General features: G+C 47.4%; 1 protein-coding gene across 4 annotated transcripts; it reads left to right on the top strand.

Annotated features, from left to right (window-relative positions):
• The first annotated feature begins 420 nt into the window (after window positions 1-420).
• On the top strand, window positions 421-18,303 carry ARL4C (ADP ribosylation factor like GTPase 4C). Of its 4 annotated transcripts, none has more exons than XR_004027865.1 (2): window positions 421-1,951; window positions 17,906-18,303. XR_004027865.1 is itself a non-coding variant. In XM_030803080.1 (1 exon), exon 1 carries the CDS (start codon window positions 934-936, stop codon window positions 1,510-1,512), a length of 579 nt encoding a protein of 192 aa, XP_030658940.1. In that variant the 5' UTR covers window positions 421-933; the 3' UTR covers window positions 1,513-4,429. The 4 variants fall into 4 exon arrangements, 1 of the variants encoding a protein (XP_030658940.1); XR_004027866.1 differs by lacking the exon at window positions 17,906-18,303 and adding an exon at window positions 17,333-17,875; XR_004027867.1 differs by lacking the exon at window positions 17,906-18,303 and adding an exon at window positions 16,991-17,324.
• Window positions 18,304-18,957: the final 654 nt, after the last annotated feature.

Here is an 18,957-nt window from a genome sequence, read left to right as displayed (position 1 = left end):
GGCGCTCTCCCAGTCACCCTGGGGCCCGCCCTGCCCCGCCTCGCGCCCACAGAGCTGGGACCCCGGGACCCACTCCGTCAGGCAAGCTGCGTCGCCCACGGCTGCGGCCCGGCCGGGCAGGGCGCGGGCTCGGGCCCGGGCGGGGGTTCCGGGAGCCGAGAGCTATTTTTGCAAACGCGTCAGCCGCTGGGGAGGAAGAGCCGGCTCTGCGCCCATTGTGTCTGCGCGGCGCGGCGCGGCGCGGGAGGGGCCGGGGGGGCGGCGGGGACGCAGCGAAGCGCGCGAAAACGGCCGGCTGGGCGGGGAGGACCGCGCCTGACCCCCGGCGGCGAGCGGGGCGGGGCCCGGGGCGGGGCGGGGGCGGGTCTGGGGCGGGGCGCGAGGGGGCGGGTCCGGGCTCCCTCCGGCCGCTGCAGGCTGGCGGCTGCTGCGGCGGCGCGGGGACTGCGGGGACTGTGAGGCGGCCGCGCGGACAGCGACTCCCGGGGAAACCCGCGCCCCGGGAGCAGGAGCAGGCGCAGGAGCGGCGCCGTCCCAGGCCAGAGGCGAGCGCCGGGCGCCGGGAGAGCGGAGAGCCCCGGCAGCTGCCGGAGCGCGGGGGCGCGGCCCGAGGAAGCGACAGAGCGAGCCCAGGCCTGGGGAGGGCGCCGGGCGCGAGCCTCCTGCGCCGAACATCCGAGGCGGCTTCGCGGGAGACAAAGCCGCGCGTAGAGACGCGATGCCCGCCGATCGCGAGCCCGGCCGGCGAGGGCGCGGGGGCTGCGGCGTCTGAGCGCGCCGAGCCTTGCGCCCGGGGAGGACGCCGAGCCCCGGGGCCGGTGCGGGCGGCGGCGGGCGGGGCCCAGGTGCGCCCGGCCGCGTCGGGCCCGTGACTGCTCGGGGGGCGGCGCCCTCCCGCCGCAGCCGCAGTGGCCGGCGCCGCAGCCAGGAGCCATGGGCAACATCTCCTCCAACATCTCGGCCTTCCAGTCCCTGCATATCGTCATGTTGGGCTTGGACTCGGCCGGCAAGACCACGGTGCTCTACCGGCTCAAGTTCAACGAGTTCGTGAACACGGTGCCCACCATCGGCTTCAACACCGAGAAGATCAAGCTGAGTAACGGCACGGCCAAGGGCATCAGCTGCCACTTCTGGGACGTGGGCGGCCAGGAGAAGCTGCGGCCGCTGTGGAAGTCCTACAGCCGCTGCACGGACGGTATCATCTACGTGGTGGACTCGGTGGACGTGGACCGGCTGGAGGAGGCCAAGACGGAGCTGCACAAGGTGACCAAGTTCGCCGAGAACCAGGGCACGCCGCTGCTGGTCATCGCCAACAAGCAGGACCTGCCCAAGTCGCTGCCGGTGGCCGAGATCGAGAAGCAGCTGGCGCTGCACGAGCTTATCCCGGCCACCACCTACCACGTCCAGCCGGCGTGCGCCATCATCGGCGAGGGCCTCACCGAGGGCATGGACAAGCTCTATGAGATGATCCTGAAACGCAGGAAGTCCCTCAAGCAGAAGAAGAAGCGGTAATGTGCCCGGAGCGACCGGGGAGCGAGCGAGTGCGTCAAGAAAGAATGAATGGATGGATGGATGGATGGATGAGCGAGAACCCGCGCCCGCGAACAAAGACAGCGAACCAAAGCGATGCTTCGAATTTTTAAAACGGAATCTCTGCACCCAGATGCAGGACTGGTGACTTAAGGAGCTGCGAAGGCTGATTTACCGGCCTGCTCTCGACCTGCCCCCCACCCCCAGCTCAGGGGACCTTTTGTCTGAACGCCAGAGCTACTGACCAGGTCGGGGGGCCGCGGTGGGGAGTGGAAGAGCCGGTCCTGCTCTCCGCCCTCCCAGCCCCAGGTGGAAGGCTCAGTTGTCCGAAAGACAAAGGCGATTTCTTCCTACTACTGCAGGGCCAGAAGTTCAGGCTGCCCCGCCCCCACTGGGGGATCGCACCTGTGAATTACCTGAGGTATGCATTTCCCAGAACCCTGGGCGCACCCACCTGGGGGGGCATGTTGGTTCTGGGGGGACCACTTCTCCTTGCATTCAGGGGCTGTGAAGCTGAGTAATTTTCGGTCACAGGGCAGGCCCCTGTTGAAATTTCATTTGTCCTGCTCTGGGTCCAGAGGAGCTGGTGGTTTGGGTCATCAGAGGACTGCCTGGGACGGTGCAGTGGGCACGGAGCGCTGTGCTGCCTGGCTGGGGATGGCCGCGGAGATGCCCTTTTCCTGGTGCTTTGTGGTGGCTGCAGGAGACCAGTTTTGTTGAGAACTGCTTTTCAGCCTGGAATCAGACATCTTCCAGATGGTTTGGACCCTGTCCATGTGTAGGTCATTATCACTCAAAGAGACCAATAAAATTAAAAAAAAAAAAAAAAAGACGAACTATTGGAGGTGGTGGCCAATGATGCATTTACTGTTTGCAGGATAGTTAAAGGTGTTTAAAGGGTAAGGCTTTTGGTGTAAATGCTGGATGGGGTGTGTGTGTGTGAATATAGGGACCTCCCTCTGTACTGTGTAATCGGCATTAATACCTAGACTCATATGTGTGGAATTTTAAATTCTCTTAGCCTACTGATTGGTTTGGATGAGCACACCAGCTGCAGGTGTGTGCTGAATTGCAAGATGATTTTTTTTTTTTTAACCAAGGGATGTCTCTTGTAATACTAACCGCGTGATGATGGGTTTTCAGACATGTTGGAAAAAAAAAAAACTTTTACAAATGAATACTTACCTTAGAAATATTCACCTTAGGAAAAAAGACTTTGCTCTGCCCTTTTATATTCCTTTATGCTGCAAGTGGCGACATGTTCAGATTTCTAATTTGGTTCATTGTGGCCTATCTGGTTTAAGTATTTCATTAAAAATGTCTCGTTAGAGTATTTGATGTCATGCACCAAAAAAATAAAACCCCACCTTGTTGCAAAAGCTGACCTCGTTGCATGGAATTAAAAGAGAAGGAAAAACACAAGGATGAAGTCTTTCCGAATTCATTCTTGTGGGAACTGGCCTTCGGAGCCAGCCAGCACTTTGGGCAAATGCAAACAACAATGAGTGCTTGAGATAAAAGAAAGTGTGACGTCATGGTCACTGGTACTCAGGCACTTCACAGTTTACTTGAAAGAGGCTTTGGAAAATAGATAAAGTGAAAGAAGAATAAATAGATATTTTTAATAATGTAATTTTAAAAATCCTTTATAATCAGGACTGAGTCTTGGTTTGCAGAAGCTGTCATTTACCCTGAAACACAGTATCAAAATGGAAACTTAAAACATACTGTTTGATTTTTTTATTTCCTCTTACAATCCATGTTTTCAGGTAGAATTATGACTGTCCCCCCATTGTTACACATTTCTTTACAAAGGAGGCCTGTAGAAATGGGACACGATCAAATTATGAGTCCATGCCTATTGTCCATTACACACCGAATGTTAATTTAAGAACCAGAGGCAGAAGTTCTGGCTTCCTGCTTGAAACCCAATTCTTATATGAAATTTTTTAAAAGCAGAAACCTAGCAGCCCATCTGCTTTTTCTCTTTCGTCGGTGTATTTGGTACCCCTCCAATGCTGGTCTTTTTGTAGAAACTCAGTAGAGAAAGTCTAGCTAAGCAGTGTTGAAAAGCCTGCAAGATTTCAGTTTACATATCGACAGCATATTCACTGATTTCTAAATGGGCTGGTCCCATCATCTGAAGATTCTGTATAGAATTATTAAAAAAAAAATCCATCTTTCTTTATTTTCTTCACATGCGACAATTTCTTAAGCACTTTGACATTTTGGTAGTTCCACACTATTGAGAGAATAATATATTTATTTTGTGACATTGCAGATGCCAAATACTGTAACCTTCTCGTGATAACAATACTTAGGTTCAAGATCACTGTTCAAACCCTGTCATGCTTTAAAACTGATGCGAGATGATTTTGTTTTTTGCATAATCGATACTTAAGGGTGCAATCAGCTGTTAGTAATTGTGCAGTAAAGTAAAGCCCTGTGGTGTATCAACTACTAGTTAAGAGTCTCAGTTGATTTCTGTAATGTTTGACGTAATAATAGCCCATTTCGTCTCTGACCCAACAGAGGAAGCACAGATCAAATCACCTTGGAGTGGTCACCAGGGGGACAGGGAGCCCCCCACCAATGTATCAATGGGTGATTTATGATGCCTTCTGCCCTTTGACGAGTGAATGGGTTTCCCATAGGGGAAGTTGGCCTCCCTCCGTGAGCTTTGGAAATGTTTTCTAATAGACACAGGGAGGCCAGTTTTGTTTCAGAGCAATTATCTTCCCGAATTCTCTGTTCTGGTGTTGGGACTGTGTGCCCTGGTTTCTGTTTTCCTTTCTACTGCTGTAATTCTCTGTCTCATCATCCTCCTCTTTTGTTTCCATAGCCTTTTATAATGCATATATGATGCTGTGAACAGAAATAAATTATTTATACAATCAAATGACTGGGGAGATTTTCTGTGGTTTTTTTTTTTTTTTTTTTTTTTGACATTGCTGGTATTCATTCTCTAGGCCTCTGCTGAGTGGGGGGATGGATCACAAGATGGTGTCTGGAGTTCTAATCGGTATGTCAATCATCTCTGGATTTTTGGTGTCAGGGTCTAGCTCTGCCGTGCATGGTGGATCTGGACGCTAAAATGCAGGGTCTCTATGCATTTGAAGCTCGTTCACTTGTGCCTGTCCTTTGTCTGGGTGCCTTCCACTGAGTCATCCCAAATCTTTTAGGAAAATGGCCTCAATGTCTAGCCCTTCCTCAGCACTCTCATTTACTAAAAAGGTCATGAATTGGTAGTTACTTCAAAAAGGTAATTATATAAAATTGGAAATAGCTATGTACTAATATAAGAACGCTGGAAGTCACAAAGCTACTCAGTGTCTTGGCTGTGTCTCTCTGCTCAGTACCTGGGCTGAGTCCGTGATTTTTGAGTCCAAGGCTTGAGCTCTCTTAAACAGCAGGTATAGTTAGACCCTCACACTCTGTAGACTCTGCAGAGAAAAGGTCCACTTTCTAGAGAAAAATGCGATTGGGCCAGAACCAATAGAACCTTGAATGGGTGCAATGGGTAGCATATGGAGGCACGTGGCAGCTGTTAAGCGACAGGCTTGTTACTAAGTGATGGTTAAGACCCTAGTGGGGTATGGGGTCTCTTAAGCATGGAGCCCAAAAGAGCCAGTTCCAAAAGCTGGCTCAAGTGCTTAGGGCCCTGTCATTTTGCTCAAGTCCTTTCCCTCTAAGCCTCAGTTTCTCATATGTAACATGGGACCATAATGGTACCTCGAAGCACTGTTGGGAGGATGCAGCAGGATAATACAGGTGAAGCGCTTATCCCCATGGCTGGCACACGGTAAGTGCTCAGTAGCTTTCCGTTTGCTGTTATTGGCTGCCAACAACGTGTGGAACGTGTGATAACCTCACCTTCCTGCAGGCCTTTAAGTCAGGTCCTTGCAATCTCCCTTTCAGCCACACTTCTCGGTATCCTCATCCCACTAAAACCTAGGCTGCTGACTCTGGGCTTGGGCCAGAAAGGAGTGAAAACAAGCACCTGGAGACTCTCTGATCAACCCAGGTGGTCTTCTCCTCCAAAGGTGTGAGAGGCTGAATTATGTGTCAAACTTAGGTTGCCAGACTCTTGAATCCATTACTTTTCATACATCCCATATCACTAGGCTGTGATCCCCTCAAAGCAGGGGGGAGATCTTCTTGGTGCCCAGCATAGTACTGGGCATATAGCAGGTGCTCAGTAAATATTGGCTGAATGACTTAATTCCTGTCAATTAGTTTTAGTCATAAACTTTAAAATAGGCATTAAATAAAGTTACTATCTCCTATTAAATATTTAAACAAAAATAGACAAAATATTATTATTCTTCCAGATCAGTATTGTGAGATGAATCATTGCTCCAACCAAGCGTGTTGAAACTTACACATTGGTGAACACATTTGTGGGTTTAGAGGTTTTTCTTTAAAAAGGAGCATGGCTGGACTTTAATCATTCACGTTGCTGCAGGAACTAATTATTGGGATCTAGATTACATTAAAAGGGCACGGATGCGGTTTCTGAAACCTAAAAAACGGCTGAAAAACCACTTAGGAACTATTGTGGCTCCCCAGGAGTAAAAATATTGCGAATCAGAAGAAGCAAAGACCAAAACCCTTGCTTTATAGGGCAACCTTAATTTAACCTTGATTCAGCAAATACATTCTTGGGGAGCCAAGTGTCATCTGATACTCAGACAACATCAATCATTTTATGTTTTCTAGAAAATTAACTGCAAGTGGCCCCATCCCTCTGACCACTAGTAACTGAGGAGGTTGGTATTAATCCTAAGCCACTGTCCTGTTTCCCGCAATCTGAACTTTTCTTTCACGGTTTCGATTCTTTGTAAGTTTTTTTTGGTAGACCAGGGATGCCTGGCCTTACTGTTTTGTGACTTTATGCTTGTCTCCATAGCTTGGGTTCTTGGAACGATCCTGTTACCAGCGTTAACTGTTAGACTGTTTTGATGTCACAATCGTGGTAGCAAGGAAGGACAAAATTATGTGCATATAACTGATGTGAAGATTAAAGGTTTGACATGAAAAAAGTAAGAAGAGAACAAACGCAGAACTTGATAGTCCTTGATGTAGCAGCTCTCTGGCTGCCCAGCTGAATAACCTCTCTTCTGCTCTGCGTCCTGATGTAGGTCTGATGCCCACAGCTTGGCATTTGCCTGCCAGGAAGAAATCCGCCATCTCAGTTGATACGCAGGCATTTCTCTTCTCTCCTCATTCGGCTGTCTCGTACATGTTCACTTATCCTTAAAACAGCCCTCTCCTTCTGGCTCTCCCTGGCTCAGCTGAAACTCGTTTAAAATAGAATTTGCACAAGACGTTGGAGGATTTTATACATTTGTTTTGCACCAGTTCTGAACTTAAGCGTGGGGCTGCGTCAGTTTCAGAGAGGAACTTGCAATGTGAGGGTTTCTGAGAAAGTAGCCTGTTGTTTCTTCCCCAAGATTAGAAGTGAGAATGAAAGATCTGTGTTACTTACTCCACCTAAGTTTTCAGAATATGCAGTGGCTTTCTTTGAATGGTACCACCTTACACGCAACTCTGGGCGTGAACTGCTCCTAATGCAGAATGTAACTGTGACTGCATTCTGCATGGAGCATGGCAGCATGGCTTGAAAGAAGTAACCAAAACAAGCAATTTTTAAAGTTGTTTTTATAGCATGCCTTTTAGAAGACCAGCATCTTATTTGCATTTGTTAATTAAAATTACTGTAACATAGTAACATTAGGCACAGCCCGGTTTATAGTCCCTGTTAGTCCTAGATGATCATGGTAATAGCCACTGCAGCCTTTACTGAGTGCTTAGTATATGCTAGGTATCATGCTAAGTGCTTCATGTGCTTGATAATTTTTCCTCCCAAAGGCCTCAAGAGATCAACTAATTTTATTTGCACTTACAGATGAGGAAACCAAGATTCAGAGGAGATTAGCTAATATTCTGCGAGGGTGGAACTAGTTTAAGCCCCAGATCCCTTCAACCCAAGGGCTGGGCTCTTGGAGGCTCCACTAACCTGCTGCCCTTTGATCAGGAAGGTTCTGCAGTTTAAAAAAATATTGGGCTCTGGGCCAGGCGCGATGGGTCACGCCTGTAATCCCAGCACTTCGGGAGGCCGAGGCAGGTGGATCATCTGAGGTCAGGAGTTTGAGACCAGCCTGGCCAACATGGTGAAACCCTGTCTCTACTAAAAATACAAAAACATTGGTCGGGCGTTGTGGTAGGCACCTGTAATCCTAGCTACTTGGGAGGCTGAAGCCTGAGAATCTCTTGAACCCGGAAGACGGAATTTGCAGTGAGCTAAGATTGCACCACGGAACTCCAGCCTGGGCGACAGAGTGAGATTCCGTCTAAAAAAATAAATAATAATAAATCTGGGGCTCTGGATCTAGGAAGACGAGGATGGATGGTTCGTGTTGCCAGCCTGCATCACCACCCTCATGCTGATGACAGAAAGGGTGACCTCCTTCCCCTCCACCTTCCCCCACTGCCAGGGCTCTGCCGACATCCCAGCACTGCACTTTGCTTTCTCTCCTTAGCACATCCCAGTGTCTAGAAGACAACCCCTCTCATTTCAGATTCTGTCCCTGAACAAAATTTTGTTTTCAGTTTTCCTTTCAGGAGTGTTTGTGTCGGGGACGATGCCTACCCCACACAGGATGGACAGGGAGGAGTGTCAGGTGTCACTGGGTCTGCATTTGGGGGTGTGATCTTGAATGAGTCACCTGTCTAACTAACCCCTCTCAACCTCAGACCCCTCAACTACAGGATGAGGCTGAGAATCCCCGTCCTGCCTACCTCTCAGTATTGTTTTAAAGGTAAAATGAAACACTAGATGGAAAAGCACCATGCAAGCTGCAAGGCAAGTCACACACACGGCAGGGATGCATATGATGCTTCGGCTGTGACCCCTTCTCCCCGCTGATGGCAGGATGCCCACTCCTGCTTGTAGGGGAATTCTGCTGGTCTGTTTTTCACAGACAGGCCAAACAGCCCTGGTGCTAGCTCCCTCTTCATTTTCACTGATAAGACTTCCAGCTCATGGAGAGTAAACCAAAGGAGACTTCCTAAGGGAAAACGTCTCTCCTTGCGAGATTCTGGGCATCGAATCTTTAGTGGAAGTTTCCAGTAAGTGGCTGTGGGGGAAACAAGCCTCCTCTATCCGTGGTTTGCAGAATTCTCATTCTTCTCATGGCTACTCCTGGGTGTTTCCATTTCCTTAAACGCTAACTCACTGTGCAGTTAATTTCAACTGCCTATGCCTCATAACAACTAAAAAAACTACAATGGTAACATTTAAAAGGCATCATGGTAAGTAATGATGATTGCAACAGTTTATTTCATAAATATGTGTTTGAATCCATTATTACATGAATGAAAATTTGCATTGCTAAGTAATTTGAAGTGTGCTGGGATGCTGTATTTATTGTATAAAAAAGGCTTCCAAAAACAGTATGGACAACCAGTTGTGACACCCACAATATTGGGGAGACTGTGATATAGGCAAAGGCGCTTGTCCTCAGAGGGCTGATATTCTAGTAGGTGAGTCAGGCCTAAATGATCAAGTGAGGTGCTTGACTCCAGTGCAAAGCATCCATCGTTTTACCAAAGAGAGAGTCACAAATTTAACCAAACCCACCATTGCAAGCCACACCAGCCTTGGAGTAGAGCTGGAAGCAATGTATGTTCCCAAAGCGTATTACTCTGTGGTCCTGGTACCTGCAACGTGAAGAATTCGGCCCACCTCAAAATCCTTCTCCAACTCTTTCAGAGATTTCCTGGGGCAGGGAGGGATGTTCATTGTACACATGTCCTCAGCCTCCTCCACTTCCTTTCCTGCCCTGACTGCTGAAGGCAGTGCCAGTTTTGCAGGTTTTAGAGAAGCTGATCAGCATGATGGCTCAAACTGCTGATCCCAAACACTGGTGACCCCACCTAGGTCCGCCCCATTCTCAATGTCCAGCAGATATTTCGGGGGCCTGACTCCTCGGTGTCTGCTCTTGCACATAAGGAACACAGGAGTCAAAGAGCCCAGGGATTATCTGAGTGTCTAATGATATGCCATCCCAGAATCCCCCTTTATCTGAAACTGGCTGTCTCTCCTGGAGCCTTTCTTGGGTGTATCAGCCCACTGGTCCCCTCCATGGAGTTCTTCCCAAGAGTTGCCTTAACTGATTAGAAATCCTGGGATGGATGGGAATCTTGGTGTGGACCCAGCTCAGGTTTCTAAACCAGGGCTCCATCAACCTAAAGGGAGATGTGTGGTCTGCCTGCAATCCAGTTGCTGTCATAGAGTTAAGAATTTCCTGCAGAAGTACTGAGAATGACCACTTCCCCCTGAAATCCAGGCTGTGTCTTAATTCTGCTCTTCCTGCATCTGGTTGTATAGATAATTGGATGCTGGAATCAGAGATTAAAGGGTCTGATGTGGGGTGAAGGCCTCAGAAGGAGATACTGCAGGTAACCTATACAGTTCAATATGTTATCATCTTGCTGGCAGGATCCTGATTTTGCTTGGATGGCACCTTTTGTCTCATGGTTATGTATTCAGAAAAGGCTACCCTATCTCCAGCTTTAAGAGAAATTAGTATCCACCATAAAATCAATTATTCCTGTTGCCTGCAATTTGCTTAGGATAGACCATGTTGCCATTCTGACCAATGAGGATGAAAGGAAAGGCTTTTTGTAGAAGAGAGAGTGGGTGGGCTTTGGAAAAAAAAATTTTATATTGGAAAATGAGACATAGGGACCATATGGCTCTCCTTTGCTGCCTCTGAATTTCAGTAAATGAAGATGTGATGCCTGGAGTGACTGCAGCCATCCTGATACCATGAGGAGAGCTAACCCAGACACTGAGGATGGCAGAAAGGAAATATGAAAGGAACCTGGGTCTTAGAAAATGTCATGCAATTGCTGAAATAACCAACCCCAGGACTGCCTGAACTCAGGGCTTGGGATTTCAGCTATCCTTCAGACACCATCACCAACCCTGATATTGCAAAAACAATGAGAGCTCCCCACAAGAGCTGCCATGTGAGAGAAGCCTCTCCACCCCCTCTGTGTGTGACAACAGGTCACAAGCAGATGGAAACCTGCCTTGCTTGGCCCAGGCTGGGGGAGTGGAAGGACTGACCACTCCCATCCTGGTTTGACAATTACTGCCAAGGAGACAAGGACGTTCTGGCCACAAGAGTGTAATTCAGAGTAAACAGCTGAGAATGTCATTCATTGTTAAGCCCTTTCCCACTGCTCATTCTCTCAAAAGAAATTATTCTGATAATATTAATTACTGCCATTCATGGAGTGTTTGTTTTATATTAGAAGCTGAATTGAGCACTTGACAGTCATCTCATTTAATCCTCTCTGAAGCACTGTGAGGTAGGCATGTACTTCCTGCCTGCACCAGCTGCCTCCTTTGGATAGACAGACAGACAGATAGATAATCTTAAAAACAAAGGTTGACCACTTTTGGAGTGCCAAGCACTGAGCCAGACACGTTAGATGGGCTATCCTTCTTAACCCTGATAATAAACATCATGGAATCAGGACTAGTTTTATCATTAGCCTCACTACAGAGATACAGAAGCAGGCTTGGAGGTGCTGGGTGCCTTGCCAGGGTCACAGTGCTACTATGCAGAGTGAGGATTTGAACCCAGGCAGTCTGACCTCAGAGCCTGTGCACCTGCCGTGAGGCAGCTCTTCACAGCCCTGAGCTGGAAACTGGCACATGGCAGGTACCCCAGGATGTCTGTCTCATGAATGGACTCCTAATTGGTGCAGCATCCACCACCATTGCAGCTGAGAAGGACCGCACAGGGATCTCTGAACCAGCACCTTTCAAATCTGACGGACATACTTACTGCCTGCCTGGGGATTCCGTTGCATCACGCATCCTGACTTGGTGGGGCTGGGGTGTGTCATGAGATTCTGCTTTTCTAGTAAGTTCCCAGTGAGGCCGATGCTGCTGTTCCCTGAATGCAAGCATCAGAGCATTCATTCATTCCTCGGGGGTTGCCAGACCTTGGCTTTGTATCATGCCAGCACCTCAGAAAATTTCGTGCCTCAGCCATGTTTCTCCGGTCCCTTTAAAGCAGCGGCTGTCAACCATGGGTGACTTTGTCCTCCAGGTGCAATGGCAATGTCCTGAGACATGCTTGGGTGTCACCACTAAGGGTAAGGGGCTAGAGGCATCAGGTGGGTAGAGGCCAGGATGCCACTGAACATCTTACCATGCCTGGGGCAGCCCCCTAAACAATGATCTGGCCCAGAATGTCAATAGCACTGAGGTCGAGGAAGCCTGCAGGAGGTCCTTGCACTGGCAGTTCCCTCTCCCTAGGACACTTGTCCCCCAAGGGACTGCCTGGCTCCATCCTTCCTTTCCTTCGAGTCTTTGCTCCAACATCCCCTTCTGGGCCCGGCCTTCCCCAGCCTCATTTTAAATTGTAACTCCCATCCCTCACTGCCTCTCCCCTCCCTGCATCATTTTTCTCCATGGCACATAATTCCACTGACATAATATGCATTTTCCTCAATGATTTATTCATCGTCTGTCTCTCCTATGTGTTAGTTTCCCACTGTTCCTGAAAAAAATGGCCACAAATGTAGTGGCCCCAAATAACACAAATGCATTCTCTTACAGTTCTAGGGATCAGAAGGCCTCAAATCCAGGTGTCAGCAGAGGTTGTTCCTTCTGCAGCCCCAGGGGAGAGTCTGTTCCTCGCCTTCTCCAGCTTCTAGAGGCTGCCCACGTTCCTTGACTCATGGCCTCCCTTTTATTAGGTTGGTGCAAAAGTAATTGCAGTTACTAATGGTAAAAAATGCAATTACTTTTGAACCAACCTAATATCATCAAAGCTAGCCGCACAGCACCTTCAAATCTCTCTCTGACTCTGGCCTTTCTCTTATAAGAACCCTTACAAAGACATCGGGCCCACCCAAATAATCCAGGACAAACTCCCCACCTCAAGGTCCTCAGCTTAATCACATCCACAGCATTCTTTCTGCTTTGTGGGTAACATATTCACAGGTTTCAGCAATCAAGACATGAGCATTTGGGGGACCATTATTCTGCCCACCACTCCCTCCTAGAATGAAAGCACCACGGAGGCAGAGAGTTTTATCCAACATGTTGATTTCTAAATCCCGAGAGCCTAGCACAGGGCCTGGTACTTAGGAATACCTAAATACCATTTAGTATGTATTGGATGATGAATAACCCTTGATTTTCAGAAGAAATAATCAAAAAACTGGAAGCCACAGAAGACACCCTCCCCACTGAAAATACGGCTCACCTGTAAGAGTCAAACTGTAATGTCGATTTGTCATGGATGAGTATCGGTATATAAGAAGGAAACTTAAAGAGACAGGCTACTGTCCTGGCCAGAGTTAGATCTGGACAAAGCAGTTAGTGGATCCACATAAGGATGGTGTCCACCCACAGGGCCCAGGCCAGCCAAAGAAGGCGTGGAAAACAGGAGACCCCAAGAGACGCTGGCAGCAGAGACCTCACTCTTTCAACAGCCAGTGTGGCCACCGATGGCTGCCATGGTTTTCCTACGTGGGGTGGAAAGCCTGGACAGCAAACACAAATAAATGCCCCCTTGGCAGGTACAACTCTAACCGCAAATTAACCCGTGGACATTGTGGTGTGTGAGTTGGTGTGTTAGTTTCCCAGAGCTGCCATGGCAACACGCCACAAACAGAGGGGCTTTGGCAACAGAACTGTGTTGTCACCTAGTTGTGGAGGCTGAAAGCCTGAGACCCAGGTGTCAGCAGGGTTGGTTCCTTCTGAGGCCACCAGGGCGTGTGTTCCAGGCCTCTCCTCCAGCTTCTGGTGGTTTGCTGGCAGTCTTTGGTTTTCCTATTTGCGGCAGCATCACCCCAACCCTCACATGACATTCTCCCTGTGTGCAGGTCTCTGTGTCCAAATTTCACCTTTTTGTGAGCACATGATCATGTTGGAATAGGGCTCACCTAGTGACCCCATCTAAACTTGATCATCTGTAAAGACTCTATTTCCAAATAAGGTCTCATTCACAGTACGAGGAGTTAAGACTTCAATATCTTTTGCAGGGGATGCCATTCAACCGTAACTCATGATTTCTGTGAATTGAGACGTCGTGAATCTGAATCTCCAAGTTTAATTAGCTTCGAGACACCAGGAAACCACAAACTATGGGGAAGTCCTCACAGAATGCACTGGGGACAGCTGCCTGTTCACTGATTACACCTGGCCCTGTACCCACTTCCCATTCAGCCTCCTACGTTCACAGGGAGCTTTCATCTTGTTGATATTACATAATGTTTTATAGCTGAGTTTCAAGGTAAAAATCCGTGCTAAAATGCTATATTGGCTGGGAGCGGTGGCTCATGCCTATAATCCCAGCACTTTGGGAGGCCGAGGCGGGTGGATCACCAGAGGTCAAGAGTTTGAGACCAGCCTGGCCAACATGTCAAAACCCTGTCTCTAATAAAAATACAAAAATTAGCCGGACATGGTGGTGCATGCCTGTAATCCCAGCTACCCGGAAGGCTGAGGCAGGAGAATCACTTGAACCTGGGAGATGGAGGTTGCAGTGAGCTAAGATCACACCATTGCACTCCAGCCTGGGTGACAGAGTGAGACTCTGTCTGAAAAGAAAAAAAAAAAAGCTATCTTGAGATGTAACATATTGGCATAAATATTTGAATGCAGAAAAATAAGTCTGCTATACTAGGAGTGAGGTAAGTCAAATCCCACAGCGAGGAGACAACTCAGAGATATGCATGTCACCATGCTTAGATGGATTTTTACTTAAAATGAGAAATATGGTATGAATTAACAAAAATGCCAAGAGAGACAGTGTAACCTCAGAGCAGGTGGCAGTTTTGGAATCAGGCCTGTGTACATTCAAACTGTAGCTTAGGTTCATAACTGCTGTGTGACCCAGGGTAATTTTCTTAACTTTTCAGAGTCCACATCCATAGAAGATGCTAAATAAATGAACAATATTTTCATTCCATTCCTGTCACTTATTAGCTGTGTGACCCTGAGCAAATTGTCACACACTCACTCAGCCTGTTTCCCTATATTTAAATTGGTGCATAAGACCTACCTCACAGAGCTGCAAGTACTAAGAATAACCTATCACAAGACACAGATGCTCCTGAAGGAACCGCGTATGTGACATTTCTGACAGCCCCTAAACCTTGGTGGGATGTTAATTCTTCAACAAGATTAGAGGATCTGCTCCAAAATAAGTGCAAATAAGATTCTACTGTTTTATATGGAAATGCTAAAACTAAGATATGGAGATCACTTCTCTTGTTAGTAATGTTAGTGAATATAACTTTTTTTTTTTTTGGAAATGGAGTTTTGCTCTTGTTGCCCAGGCTGGAGTGCACTGGCGCGATCTTGGCTCACTGCAACCTCCACCTCCAGAGTTCAAGTGATTCTCTTGCCTCAGCCTCCCAAGTAATTGGGGTTACAGGCATGCACCACCACACCCTGCTAATTTTGTATTCTTAGTAGAGACAGAGTTTCTCCATGTTGTCAGGCTGGTCTCAAACTCCCTACTCAGGTGATCTGCCCGCCTCAGCCTCCCAAGGTGCTGGGATTATAGGCGTGAGGCACTTTGCCTGGCCTATAACATCATTTTGTGAGCAAATCAAGTTAATCCTCATCTTGAATTTCTCCCTGTTCAACTCAATAGGATACTGTTCATCACAAGGGAAACTTTTATAGATGTGGCAATAGAAACCCAGCGTATAAGACAGCCATTAGGTTGTCTCATATACTTTGCCAGGTGAAAATGTCTCTGCTAAAGGTAGTGATATAAACAAAAATCATTTACCTTTAGCTAATTGAACCAATTATGACACAAAAAATACTATCTTCAACAACAAAGACAACCTAATTTAAAAATGGGCAAAGAATTTGAATAGACATGTCTCCAAAGAAGATATACAAATGGCCAATAAGCACAGGAAAAGATGCTCAACATCATTAGTCATTTCCGGATTGCAGATAAAACCACAATGAGACACCATTTCACACCCCTGAGGATGGCCATAATTTTAAAATAAAAAACAAAAACCAGGAAAACAAACGTTGGTAACCCTCATACATTACTGATGAGATGTTAGATGGTGCAGCATCTGTGGAAACAATTTGGCCATTCCTCAAAAAAATAAACAGAATTACCAACGGATCCATCAATCTCTCACCTAGGTCTCCACCCAAGAGAGTTGAAAGCATGTGTTTACAGCAAAACTCGTACATGTATGTTCATGGAGCATTATTCATAATAGTCCCTAAGTGGAAGCACCCAAATGTCCATCAACTAATGAATGGATAAACAAAATGTGGTATATCTGTACAGCAGAATATTATTCAGCCATGAAAAGGAATGAGGCACTGACACACACTACAACATGGGTAAATGTAGCAAACACGTTAAGTGAAAGAAGCCAGACACAAAAGAACACATATTGTATGATGCCATTTATAGGAAATGTCCACAATAGGCAAATCAGAGAGACAGAAAGTAGATGAGTGGTGGGCAGGGGCTTGGAGGGGTTGTGGGTGGAAGAGATTGATGGCAGTGGGTACAGGCTTTCTTTTCTGGGTGATGAAAATGTCCTAGAACTAGACAGTGATGATGACTACACAGCATTGTGAATGCACTCAAAATCACAACATTGTCTTTTAAAAACATGAATCTCATATTATGTGAATTGTATCTCAAGTTTTAAAATTGGAAAAGAGGTCAGGCGCGGTGGCTCACTCCTGTAATCCCAGCACTTTGGGAGGCCAAGGCTAGTGGATCACCTGAGGTCAGGAGTTCAAGACCAGCCTGGCCAACATGGTGAAACTCTGTCTCTACTAAAAATACAAAAATTAGCTGTGCATGGTGGCACATGCCTGTAATCCCAGCTACTCAGAAGGCTGAGGCAGGGGAATCACTTGAACCCAGGAGACAGGGATTGCGGTGAGCCGAGATCATGCCGCTGCACTCCAGCCTGGGCGACAGAGCAAGACTCTGTCTCAAAAAAAGAGAAAAAAGTTGAAAAAGAAAAAACCCACTCAAACATAGTACCTTATCTGACAAGACTTGTCATCTTGAAAGATCCTTGGGAATGGATTCCTTTCTAGCCCAGCCTGATGAGAATGATAAGTGATATCACGGTTTGCTTTTTTGTACCCAGTAAAGAGTGCCGTTCTTATACGACTAAATTTGAACAGCCAAGGAAAATGATATCCCAGGCAGATTTAATTAAGTTATTAATGAGGGCTTGTTTGAGTTTCTGCTATCCACTTTAATTGCTACAGTTCGGCCCTTGAGTACTAAATCACATTAGAGATTTCCTCTGGTAAGACTCAAGGGTTGAACAGGCCTGGGAGAAAAAAAAACAAAAAACAAAACCAGCCTGGTGCCATTGACCAATGATTTCTAACATTTCTTCTTTCATCTTTCAGATCTTAGGTTTTCACATGCCCAGAAGTATGCACTGATTCCAGAACAGCACTCCCTGGTGCAGGCTGTGACTTTGCAGTTTGTCTTACAGTAAAGTCAGGATGCTGATTCCGATTGCAGGTGCTTTGCCAAATGAAAGCACTTGAATGTCTACCTGTGTGCACATTTACACTCTTATACACCTATAAGGAACTCATTCATCATTATAGTTCAGCCAAGGACTCAATAGTCTGTAAAAAGGGTTCTTGAGTTTCCAAGTTGTTCTTCCTTGCTGTGCACATCGGTCTTTGTGTCTGGATCTTCTTAAACTCAGATTAACTCTTGTCTGCCCGGTTCCCTTTTAGGATGATGATCAACACCGTTCAAGTCAGACATTAATCTACTGTTCTTACTGACTTGCTCCGGAATGAACACATTCTACAGATCTTTGCTTCTCAAACTGTAATACACATAGGACTCACCTGGGGCACTTGCTAAAAAACACCGAGTCTTGTTTATTAGGCCCAGGTGGGGCCCAAACTTCTGTACTTTTAACAAGCTGCCTGGTGATGCTGACCCTGCTGGTCTGAGTAGCAAGGAATGAAGCCATGGTTTCAGTATTGCAGAAGACAGATGCAACGCGTGATAGGCTGCCCTCGCACGTACACTTGCCGAACCCGGTGTAGAGGGTGAACGCTACAGAAGGGAAATGCATGCCCACACCTGGAGAGCACCTGGAAAATACACAGCTCTGCCTTCATGAAGTGGATATTGCAACGGCCCCTGCCAGCACATGGGGCAGGAAGGGAAACAGCAATACCAGTTGGTTGCTGGTGTGACCTCACATATTCATGAGACTTGTTTTGTCAGATTTCAAGGACATCTCTCAGTATCCATGACTTTCGTAACCTTTTTTTTTTTTTTTTTTTTTTTTTTAGAATCTTAACATGCTTGGACCTCGGAATACCTGCATGCATGACCCGAGGCGATGTGCAGTCTCAAGAGACACTGGCAGTCAGTACCTACACCCGACATCACAGCCCCTCCTGGACCCTTCCACGCCCACTGAGGCAGACTCTCCCTGCGCCCCTGCACACTCACGTCTCTCCCCTTTCTCAGCCCCATGGATTGAGATGGGACCATGCCACTGGCTCTTACCAATGTAACTAGAGGGTAAAAGGACAGTTCCAAGAGAATATCCATTCTATTTGCTTCCATTCCCCCCGGAGAGGGGAGTGGAGAGCAATGGATCCTAAGATAACTGAAGGAGGCTGGGCGCAGTGGCTCACACCTGTAATCCCAGCACTTTGGGAGGTCGAGGCAGATGGACCACTTGAGGTCAGTAGTTTGAGACCAGCCTGGCCAACATGGCGAAACCCCGTCTCTACTAAAAATACAAAAATCAGCTGGGCGTGGTGGCGTGCACCTGTAGTCCCAGCTACTTAGGAGGCTGAGGCAGAAGAATCGCTTGAACCCAGGAGGCAGAAGTTGCAGTGAGCAGAGATCGTGCCACTGCGCTCCAGCCTGGGTGACAAGAGTGAGGCTCTATCTCAAAAACGATAAAAAATAAAAAATTTAAAAAAAATAAGATAACTGAGGGGCGAGATGAGAACTGCCTGGAAGCCTGAGTCCCTTCTTCCTAGAGTCACTCCGCTCAGTCTGCAGCCAACCGTGAGGTGAGCTAGACAAAAGCCTCTGCTGTGTTGCACCACTGAGACTTTAGAGTTTATCTGTTGACACAGCAGAGCTTAGCATGATTAGCGTTGAACACCTACCCACTCCACCCACCACCACGAGAACCTACAATGCCAGGCAAGCTGCTGGTTATTAGACGGTTGGTGACAATGAGTCTGTGCATGCAAAATTTTCTCTAATTTCTGGGCATATGTTCTCTGGGGTCTTGTTCAACCAACTTCTATTTCTTACCTTAAAAACATTTTTTTTCTTCTTTAGTGTGGGGGTGGAGGTGTTCCTTTGTGGTCCAGGCAGG

This window comes from Nomascus leucogenys, chromosome 22a (assembly GCF_006542625.1).
Source record: "Nomascus leucogenys isolate Asia chromosome 22a, Asia_NLE_v1, whole genome shotgun sequence".
In the NCBI taxonomy this organism is placed as follows: domain Eukaryota; kingdom Metazoa; phylum Chordata; class Mammalia; order Primates; family Hylobatidae; genus Nomascus; species Nomascus leucogenys.
This window is presented reverse-complemented; position numbering and strand designations above follow the sequence as displayed.